Consider the following 10,701-nt stretch of genomic DNA (forward strand, 5'->3'; position numbering starts at 1 on the left):
GGATAGGCCCATGCGGCTTCTCCTTGGGGATGTCTTGTAGGATGTCAATCTTGCAAGCTGAAACAGGGAGCTGCTAAGGCAGCTGCATCCTGGTGCAACCACCACAAAGCAAGAGACCCGAGAACTAGAAAGGCCGAGGCTCACCACCCATTTATCCCTCCGCCTTTCAACCAGCACTACATGTGATTATTGGCCAGGCTGGCACAATTAACTAACTCAGTGTGTTACAAAAGCTCCACCTAGTGGCTCGTTTTTTCCATTGGGCGGGGCGGGGGGAGGGCAGGGGGATCCCCTCAGATGTGAGACAAAGTTCTACCAGCCTTGCTTACAAGACACCCTGAGGCTGTACTTTCTCCAAGACAGATTCATTTGTTCTTCTGAGAGTCCATGCTGCTTTCTGTTCTCCAGCAGAAACATGATTCAAAGGCATCACTACTTCCACAGTCTTCCTTAGCCATCGAGCAGCTTCCTTGTACATATGAGGTCATTGAAAATTAAGGGACGCCTCAGTGCTCCAAGTGACAGTTTCACTCTTTGCCAGCTTTTAGGGGAGCCCCTTTTGCAGCTGGTTTGCCCAGCACAGTGCGTCGCTTGATGTCTTGATGCTTGCTGTCCCGGACATTGATGGCAGCTCCAAATAAAATGGGATCCTTGACACCTTCAGTCTTTTCTTGGTTTATCATGTTGTTGTCTGTTGGCCCATTGTCTGTTTCTGGTTTCTTGAGATTGAATTGTAATCCCTACTGAATGCTGTATTCCTTGAGCTTCATCAGTCCTCCGAGCTGTGCTGTCTGCATATAGTATGTGAGAAACTAACACTGAGGGAAATAAGACGAGGACTATATTCCCTAACTTATAACAGAGGGAATCTGGAAAGCTGGTATCCCACGGTAGGAAAGCCTCCACTTCAGTAAGGTGAAGGTAAAGTCCAAGTACATTATCCTGCTTTAAATATCATTCCCGTAACAGCCATGCTACTGTGTTAGTCTGGATAGACTAGAGAAACAAATTCATAGATACTCATATGTATATAAGAAAGAGGTTTATATACAAGAGTAATTGAATATTGAGAAAATGTCTCAGCCCAGTCCAGATCAAGCCCATAAGTCCAATCTGAGCCCATATGTCCAATACCAATCTATCAAGTCCTCTTCAGACTCGTGAAACGCATGCAACGATGCTGAATGCAGGAGGATCACAGGCCAGTGGGTGGGAAGTCTTGTGGATCCAGTGGTGTGGTAAGCATGTCAGCGCTGGCAGGGTCTCTACGTGGCTTCTCTGGTTCCAGAGTTCTGGTTGCATCAGGGTAGATCCAGGTGGCTTCTCCAGCTCCCAGGGCGTAACACCATGTGTCTTGTCAGTAGAGTGTCTCTCAGGGAGTCAGCAGGAGAGAGAAGTGTTTCCCACCTCCAAGGAGAAACTATAGGAGTTCCCAGAACTCTCAGGATAAGGCCACACCCACACAGCGGCCTCAGTGGTTATATCTTGATTGACAGGCCAGACTCCACCCCTTTGCTCCTAATCCTCGCAAATTGACACCAGATTATGTAACTACGAAAGCTGCCTAAAGTGAGCACATGGTCGATGTTATCTCCCTACAGAAGCAGACATCTCCTCCCACGTCATCCAGCCCCCTCATACCTTTCCCCAATGCAGATATTAGGTTTCCTCACCTATGAGTTCAGGGACCTTAATGTAGCTACTACCCACCTTGTGACACATGTAACTACTGAATATGCATGTCTTACAGCTACCTATAAATGTCTCAAGGTAGTAAAGCCACTCTCTCTCCTTCCAGTTCCACGTAGACCAAGAGGGGCAGAGGGGAGCATGCTACCAGAAAATGTGTCTGGCCCCTTTATTTTATTCTCCTTCCTATCTGCCCTATTCTCTATGGCTTTACTGTGATCTTTATAGATCATCACCGTACAGTTGCGCCTACTGACCCTTCGGTTGTTGGAGGCTGGTTTCCTCGGCCAAGAACAGGTTACTAAAGAGACTTCCTCTAATAATTAGCTTTCCGGGGACTAATGCCTCAGAAGAGGACTGCCTAGTGTGTTCTTAGTCTGGAGGCTCTGCGGAAACCTGTTCTCCACGGGTGACCCTGCACAACGTCTAGAATCAGCGCCACATGAAAGCTGACACGGTTAGATAAAATGACGGGCAAGTAGGGGAGGCCAGGACAAAGGTGCAGAGGCAGCGCCAGAACACACGGAGGCCCCTTCCTGCTCCCGTCCTGAGGTCCAAAGTTCAGGAAGAGGAAACCATACCCCACCCCCAACCTGGGAGACTGCCAGAGAGAACTCAAGACCAGAGCCCCAATCCTTGTGTTGCCAAGAAAGCAACCCTATCCTACGCTTTATCTCTCCAACTCTGGATGCAATGTGGAAAGGGTCTGCACCTCCTCCTGGCCTGACCCTCACTCCGTTCCACCTTGAGCCAGCACTTCCAACTGCTGGAATCGGGAAAGATTTCCCAATGGCTTCAGCCCCACACTATCTCCTAAGCTGTCCAGACCCCACTCCCAACCAGCCACCTTCCTCACACGGAGGCCTGCAGCAGAACCCTGCCCTGCCCTGCCTTGCGGGAGCAGTTCTTCGGGTCAATGGGAAACCCCCTCCAGAGCCAAGCAGACCCCCTCCATGGGACAGCATCAGGCCCCATGGCCACCAGACCCTCAGTATGTCCACACAGAGCCTCACTCCAGCCGTGGGAGGGCACCCAGGAGCACCACTGTTCACAGATGCCAGGAGAAGCCCCGGGCTCGGAGGGAACAGGGACACAAACACTTTAGAGGCTCCAGAGCTGAGCACAGGGGCTCTGGCTCTTAGATCAGGTCTTCTGAGAGCAGTAAGGGGTTCAAGGTTGTGCATAGGGATCTTCCTGCTGTCCTTCACAAGCCTCTGGAAGTGTCAGGGCCACTAGGGTTCCTCCAATGAGCGGGACTACACAGTCACCCAATATCACACCCTGGGCCTCCTGTAGCTCAGGGCCTGGGATCAGAGCTTCCTGGTCCAAAGGAGAGCAGTTCTGTGAAAACAACCCCTTCGCAGGCACCCCAGCCCCCGGCAGGCTGGTTGACATTGAGCCTTATTCCAGGGCCATCAGTGACCCTTGGCTTAGGTCGGCGATATGGGCATCTTGTGGTGTGTGACCAGGAACACAGAATCGCTGGCAGGACAGCTGGGGTTTGCATCCAGGCCTGCAGAGGACTGGCTCTTCCATGTGCCAGGGCACCTGCCATCCACACGAGTTGGGCTCTGTGCCCAACCTCGCCTCCCCTGAGTAGGACTGGGCTCAAGCCAGATGGGCGTGCCAGCCTTTCACAAGAGTCCCCTCTAGAGCCCAGAGACTGAAGAGCAATCTCACTGCACCGGCCATTCTGACACCGCCTGGGGAGAGCCGGAGCATGGAGATTACAGTCAGAGTGCGGGTGAAGGCCCCGGTCTGGGTGGCCTGTCTGCTGCTGGCACTCCCCACCATGGCTGCAGATAAGCCACACCTGTCAGGTCTGAGCTTCTGGCTGGTGGGAGCCCCTGGGAGAAGGGGATATGGGTGTGGTGGGGACACAGCAGGGTGGGACGCCAGCTCAGGAAAGGGCTCATCAATGAAGGGGTGCATCCTCTACTGGAGGGGGGGGGTACTTTGCCATGCCCACCTCATTTATCCTCACAGCAGCCTAGCCAAGATGGGCCCCAGCTCTCCAAAGAGAAACTTGCTGTTCAGAGAGGGCAGTGGCCGAGCCAAGGCCACATAGCTGCACTCGGGGCCAGGAGAGCCTGGTTCCTCCCCTTAGGTTTGGTCTGCAGGGCCGTCCAGTGAGGCCAAGACAGGCAGGGGGCCATGAGCCTGTCTTACAAGGCAGCCAGGCAGGTGAGGCTACAGGGCTGGACGCCGCAGGCCCTAGGAGTGCTGCGTGGATGGAGACCACCTGTTGCTCACCTCTTGACAAAGCCACACACTCACCCAGGTCCACTGCCCTGTCCTCAGATCCCGGAGACCCTCAGCCTGAAGTGCTCACCACCCAGGGTCGAGTGCGAGGCCGGCAGGTGGCTGTGAAGGGCGTTACCCGCCTCGTGGATGTCTTCCTGGGCATCCCATATGCTCAAGCTCCAGTGGGACCCGGCCGGTTCTCTGCCCCACGCCCAGTGCAGCCCTGGGAAGGCGTGCGGGATGTCAGCAGGGAGCCCCCGATGTGAGTACCTGGGCAAGGAGGGCAGGCAGGCCAGCTAGAGAGTCCAGCTGCTTGGCTGACCAGCTGCCCGCGGGCTCCTCTGGGCCCAGGTGTCTGCAGGATGTGGAGAAAATGAACAACTCCAGGTTCCTGCTGAACGGAAAGCACCGGGTCTTCTCCATTTCCGAGGACTGCCTGCTGCTCAACATCTACCGCCCAGCTGGGGCCGCTGCAGGGCCCGGGAGGCCGGTGAGCAGACCCAGGGCCCGTCCACCAGCCTGCTCAGCCCAAGTGGCACAGGCCCCTGGCTACCCCTGGCCCCAGCCTGCCCCAAATCTCTAGACATGTCTTAGACTGGTGGATAGGGAGCTGGGGTCTGGGGACCCAGGTTCACGATCACATGGCCATCTCTGCAGGTCATGGTGTGGGTCCATGGAGGTGCATTTATGACTGGTGCTGCCACCTCCCAGGATGGGTCAGCCCTGGCCGCCTTCGGGGACGTGGTGGTGGTCACAGTCCAGTACCGCCTTGGGATTCCCGGCTTCCTCAGGTGAGAAGCCCACCTGGTGTGGTGCATGGCTCAGAGAGGAGAGGGAGGCCCAGAGCCTGAAGGAGGCTCTTCAGGCAGTTGTGTGGCCCTGAACCCTGTGTCCCTTGTTATCTGGGCAGAGGAGGGTGTTCTCTGAGGCCTCACCCTGGGAAGGAAGCCAGCCAATAGTGTTGATCATGACCTTGGTCCATTGGGCACAAGTTGTTCTCCTGGGGTGGATCAGGGTTCCAGGGTGGATTGGCACAGAGAGCAGCCCCCTGCAAACCTGTGCTGGCTGCCTGACCAGCCAGCCGGCCAGCACCCTCTGTGGTGTACCCACCATGGTTGAGAGCCCGGCCAGCCCCAGGAGCAGAAGGGACCAGGTGTCCTGGGTGCTGATCCAGAGCAATCCTGGAAAGGGTGTCTGCCAGGGAAGGCTGCCAGGTCTGACCATTACTCTACCTTACCACCAGCACTGGGGACAGCCACGCCCCAGGCAACTGGGGCTTCCTGGATGTGGTGGCTGCACTGCGCTGGGTGCAGGGGAACATCTCCCCTTTCGGGGGCGACCCCAACTGTGTCACCATCTTTGGAGGGTCTGCAGGTGCCATGATTGTTTCTGCACTGGTGAGTGTGCACTCAGCGTGGGGTGAGGGCTGGGAGCCCCTGTCCCCTTGGTCACTCTCTGTCCTCCCTGCCTCCCCAGGTCCTGTCCCCGCTGGCTCAGGGGCTGTTCCACAGAGCCATCGCTCAGAGTGGAGTCATCACCATCCCAGGGTTCCTGAATCCCAACCCGCTGTCCCTGGCTCAGGTCAGTGTCCTCATCACTCTCCCCCCTCTAGTACCTGTGTTAGCCAGGGTTCTCTAGAGAAACAATGCCAGGGCACTTATGATTATAGATAGATAGACTTATACAGCACATAGGAATATAAAAGTCCACACAGCAATACAGAGGGCTCAGTTCAACTCACTCCCGTGGAGCAATTAACATACTGGAAGTCCTTCAACTCACAAGGGTTGCCTGGTCTGAGGTCAGGGAGGCAGACAGCTGAGTCTTCCTTCGGGCAATGCAGGCAGAGTCTGCCCATAGGCAGCAAACAGCAGAGCAGGTCCCCAACAGTCAGCAGCCCAGGATCTAATTGAAGCAGGCCAGGATGGGATATCGAACTCAAGCAATACAAGACGACAGGCTCCACCAGCCTCAAGCTTGAGCCATGTACACACCAGCTGCGTGGTAAAGCAGGTCTCGAAGGAACGTCAAGCTCTAGGGACACGATCCTCAGGTTGGCTTGTCCTGCAGGTAGTGTAGCTCACACGCCAAGGCAGAGAACTAGCTAACACAGGTGCATGCTGGTCAGACCGCCAGAAAGCAAGCGAGTGAGATGAGGGCCTTGCCGAGCCATTTATCTCTTTGCCCTGCAATCAAACTGTGACCCGATTAATCCCACATGTTCCTATTAGCCAGGTTGGCACAGTAAACCTACCTAACACAGTACCTGCCCCCTCGGCTCCAGGGTTCCCGAGGGACTCCCTGTGGACAGAGCCAGACCACTAGCATGGAGACAACACAGGGACCGTGGGAGTTCAGGGGGACAGCTAGTGCAGCCACAGAGGGCAGGCAGGTGGAGGCGGGTGGATGGCTGAGGAAAGAGGACCCCGTGGGCTGCCCCCAGGCCTTCGCAGACTCCGTGGCCTGCAGCTCCAGTTCCAGCGCCGAGATGTTGCAGTGCCTCCGGCTGAAGACAGGTGAAGACATGGTCCTTACCAAGGAGTCCCAGAAGGTACACCTGCCTCTTTGGGGACCGTGGTGGGCCAAGGCTCAGAGGGGTCAAGTCTTGTTCCTATGGGAACAGAGGAGCAGTTAGGCTCTGGGGTGAGCCCTGGGTCAGCCCCTAAGGGGCGAAGGAGGTGAAAGCCCAGCTAGAGCAGGGGCCAGCGGAGGGCCATGGCTGCCCTGAGGGGCAGCCCGTGTTCCAGAGCAGAGCAGAGCAGAACCCCTGGCTCCCACTTGGGTCTGACTTGGTGGCCCTGCCTTGCTTTCTCCTGCAGAAAATGAACTTCCTTCCCAACGCTGTGGATGGCACCTTCTTTCCCAAGAGCCCCAAGGAGCTCCTGGCAGAAAAGCAGTTCCGGCGGGTGCCCTGCCTCCTGGGCGTCACCAATCATGAGATGAGCTGGCTTCTCCCTAGGGTGAGTGTCCTCCGACCCCTGTGCCCTTCATGGCCCTGGACTCACTGGTAGAACTGTCCAGTGGGGTTTTCCTTTCTGGCAGCACCTTCCTAGCAGCAAATCACTAGACCTTTTTTTCAAACTGGGTGGGTTTGCCCCACCAACCTTAGGGTTAGTCCCCAGTGACAAATTATGTACACTATCCACATTTGTTCGTATCATCACTATCTACTCCAGAATATTTATCATTCTAGAAGGAAACCCCTTACCCATGAGCAGTCATTCCTTCTTATCCCTTGGCATCCACTCGTCGACATTGTCTCTGTGGATTGGCTCATGATGGACACGTCATCCAAACGAAATCATACAGTACATGCCTTTTTGTATTTGACTTCTTGCCCCAAACACGATGTGATCCCTTTCAGAGGAGCTGGTAGTGACCATTGGCAGATCTAGTTCTTCTGCTCTCAGGGTCATGGGCAATGATTTCCTCAAGTCCATTAGTCCATGGGCTTAATTGTTGGCATGTGTCTTTGGATTTCTGTACTCTTCATTCTTCTGTGCCGGGAGAGACCAATAGTTGCACCTTAGATAGCCACTCACAAGTTTTGAAGGCCTAGGGGGCACTTACCAAAGTAGGATGTTAAAGACATTGTCTTGTGGACCATGCTATGCCAACTGACCTTGACCTTCCCAAGGTCATGGTCTTGAGGCCCCAGGCCCCAGGACTCGTTCCTTCAAGGTTGGGCAATGTCTAAGAATTTTTCATCATTTTGCCCCTTGTATACTCTATCACATTCTTGGATGTATGTGTAGCATAGGGAGATACCCATGTGAAGATAGGCTCTGTTAAATCCACATCTATCCGTGGCTTTAGTCCCACTGTCCTTCCTACAGGCGTTTCACTTAGGGCGTCTATCTACGCAGCCAGCCATCACTCAGCATCATTGCAGAATATAACAGTATTGACCTGTTTTCTTGGACCTTTGTAGTCCCTCCTGTGTCTTCCTCTGCTCACACCACTTTTTGCTTCACGCGTATTGCTTTCTCCTTCTCCCAAGTTAACACATGCTTACCCTTCAGGTAGTAATTTACTGTCCCTTCCTCCCCCCACTCCCCCACCCCCCCCCAGTAATCATCAAAGAACATTTAGTTTAGTGTGACCACGTTCCCTTACGTTTTCTCATAGGATGTTTGTTCTTTTGTGACTGCCTTGTTTCATTTAGCATACTGACCCCCTGGGTCCTCTAGGTTGTGAGATATTTTGTGCATTCATGGTCATTGTTCGGTGTTGCATAGTATTCCACGAAGTGGGTGAACCACAGCATGTTGACCCATTCAGCCATTGATGGCCATGGAGGCATTTTACATCTTGGTGCTACTATGACTAGTGCTGCAATGAACATGAGTGTGCAAGTATATCTTTGTATCATGCCTCTTCTTTCTCTCAGATAAATATGAAGGAGAAGGAATGCTGGGTCATACGGTATTCCTATTTTCAATATTTTTAAAGAAGGGCCACACCATTTTCCACAGTAGTTGTACCATTTTACAATGGTATCATGGAGAGGATGGGGTATCTCATCTCTCCACATGTGTTCTTGTCTGTTTTTTAAAACTACCCTCTTCGTGCTGCAGTGAGAGGTGTCTCATTGCGGTGTTGGGTCACATCTCTCCACTGGCTAATGATGGCCGGCCTGGTTTTCACATGTTCCTTGGCCTCCTGGATGTCTTCCTGGGAGAAGTGTCTTCTCATGGGTGACTTCTGCCCATGGTTTAGTGAGGTTGTTTGTCTTGTTCTGGTTGAGGGGTTGAAGTGTGACTGAATAGGTTCTAGGCCAGTAGTGATTGCTCCAGGCCGGGGCCTCTGGGTGTGTTCACTCACTTAATCCTCCCAACAGGGCTGAGAAGCAGATATTTATTTGCATCCTTCTTCTACATATTAGTAAACTGAGGCACAGAAAATATAAGTAACTGGTCCCAGATCATATACTCAGTAAGTATCAGAGCTGGGATTTGAACGCAGGCAGTCAGACTCTGGAGTCTATTCTCTTAAAACTGGGGTCCTATAAAAATATTTTGTGTGATCGGTCTTTCCTGTAGCCCTTGTGTGGTTGGTTTTGGGGATCTTGATGTTCTATGAAAATGTCGGGGGAAATGATCTCTCTGTCCCTTTCCCTGGTTACCTCTCTGTGTGTTAATTAGTTGTCTGTTCTATTTAGTGCTCTTTCCCCTCTCTCTGTCTTTGGGTTAATTGATTGCTATGTCCATTCTGGGTTGGGGTTCATCCTGGTGGGCTGTGGGTTTGGCCATTCTAGTGTGTGGACACAGGGCTCTGTGTGCTCACCTGGCTGGGGCTCGGCTGGGGCACAGTGGTCAGTTTGCACTGAGACAGACTTGGTGTCCCTGCAGGCCTGGGGTATCCTGGATCAGCTTGAGCAGATGAGCCCAGAGGACATGCTGACAACCTTGAGACCTCTACTGGCCAATATGGTGAGACAGATGCCAGGGGGGAGGAGGAGGCCAGGGGTGTCCCGCCCAGCATGGTCACTGCCCCTATCTTCCAACACCCACCACTGCCCACCTACCACCAAGTCCTTGGTCCCAATGCTGAATTTCAGTTCCCTCCAGGAATCTTCTAGATACAAATTCAAACTGGATCCTCATGGGAATATTGTTATCATCGTCGTCATCATATTAGAGAGATGGCCACTTAAAGGGCGCCTTCTAGGTCCCAGCCCTGTGCTGAGCCTTAGAATAAGTACTTTATCTCCTTCAATCCTCGGGACAAGGCTCTGAAGGGGGGAACGTCATTACGCCCATCATACAGAGGAGGAAGCTGAAGCTTAACGTACCCTGGTGGGGAAGAGGGTAAAGGGCCAAGATAGGCCTTGAACAAGCTCTGTAGAGGTCACGTGGTCAGATGTGGAGTTAGATGGCCCTGGGGCCATTCGCAAGCTGAACACTGGCATACTGGTCACCGCACTGGTCTTTGACTCTGAACATGAGCTCCTCATTCCAACAGCTCCCCTAGAAGCTCCAGTGACAGAAAGAACAGGTGCACAGAGACACGCTGGGACATGGAGGCCAGGCAGGAAGGATGGGTTTTCTCAGGAGGGTCTTTCATAAGCCTGGGCCCCTAACACACCTTTGCCTGGCCTCCTGCCCCAGGACATCCCCCCAGAGCTGATGCGCACCACCATAGATGAATACGTGGGCAACAGCTGGGACCCAGGGGCCAAACGTGATGCTTTTCTGGACTTGTTGAATGATGGTTTCTTCAACTTTCCGGTCTTGAACTTCGCAAGGAGCCTCCGAGGTGAGCTTTATTTTACCCTGTCCCTCTGCCCCACCTCTCAGTCTGACCCAGGCACCGGGGCTTCACTGGGGACTTGACTGTGATAAGAGACGGGCTCTCCCTGAGACCTGGGGGCCAACACTCTGGGATGCAGTGGCCCAGGAATGAGAGCCGGCTGTGGAGGGCACCGCGAAGCAGAGCAAACCCACACGCCGAGAGCAGCTGTGACGCTGTGTACTCAGCGATGAGCTTCTTCCTTTGGAGGCTCTTCTGGGAGGAAAGTCTTGCTTCCCCCCAACCTAGAATGGCTGAAGTTTCCCCTGGTACAAACCCTTGGGCAGGATGTGTAACTCCTCTGTACAGGTGTGCTCATCTGTAAGCTGGGATGATAGCCATTGTGTTGGGCTGGGTTGGCTAGAGAAGCACTGCGCACCCACACCAACCCAGCCTGCCACAAACACGTCTACACAATCCTCGGTGCCTAAGAAAGAGCTTTATGTCAGGAGGTCTCCGGGTCCAGTGGAAGGCCAT

General features: G+C 53.7%; 1 protein-coding gene across 1 annotated transcript in view; it reads left to right on the plus strand.

Annotated features, from left to right (window-relative positions):
- The first annotated feature begins 3,378 nt into the window (after positions 1 to 3,378).
- CES3 (carboxylesterase 3) overlaps positions 3,379 to 10,701 on the plus strand; it is an 8,738-nt gene continuing 1,415 nt past the window's right edge. The window contains exons 1-10 of the mRNA XM_045293909.1: positions 3,379 to 3,509; positions 3,991 to 4,195; positions 4,285 to 4,423; positions 4,591 to 4,724; positions 5,177 to 5,330; positions 5,410 to 5,514; positions 6,377 to 6,484; positions 6,753 to 6,893; positions 9,285 to 9,365; positions 10,044 to 10,256. Coding sequence (XP_045149844.1) covers positions 3,410 to 3,509; positions 3,991 to 4,195; positions 4,285 to 4,423; positions 4,591 to 4,724; positions 5,177 to 5,330; positions 5,410 to 5,514; positions 6,377 to 6,484; positions 6,753 to 6,893; positions 9,285 to 9,365; positions 10,044 to 10,256 — 1,380 coding nt within the window. The 5' untranslated portion in view covers positions 3,379 to 3,409. The remainder of the gene's footprint in view (positions 3,510 to 3,990; positions 4,196 to 4,284; positions 4,424 to 4,590; positions 4,725 to 5,176; positions 5,331 to 5,409; positions 5,515 to 6,376; positions 6,485 to 6,752; positions 6,894 to 9,284; positions 9,366 to 10,043; positions 10,257 to 10,701) is intronic.

The sequence above is a fragment of the Echinops telfairi genome, unplaced genomic scaffold (genome assembly GCF_000313985.2).
Source record: "Echinops telfairi isolate 266 unplaced genomic scaffold, ASM31398v2 ScPeMD7_2291;HRSCAF=2852, whole genome shotgun sequence".
Lineage (NCBI taxonomy): Eukaryota > Metazoa > Chordata > Mammalia > Afrosoricida > Tenrecidae > Echinops > Echinops telfairi.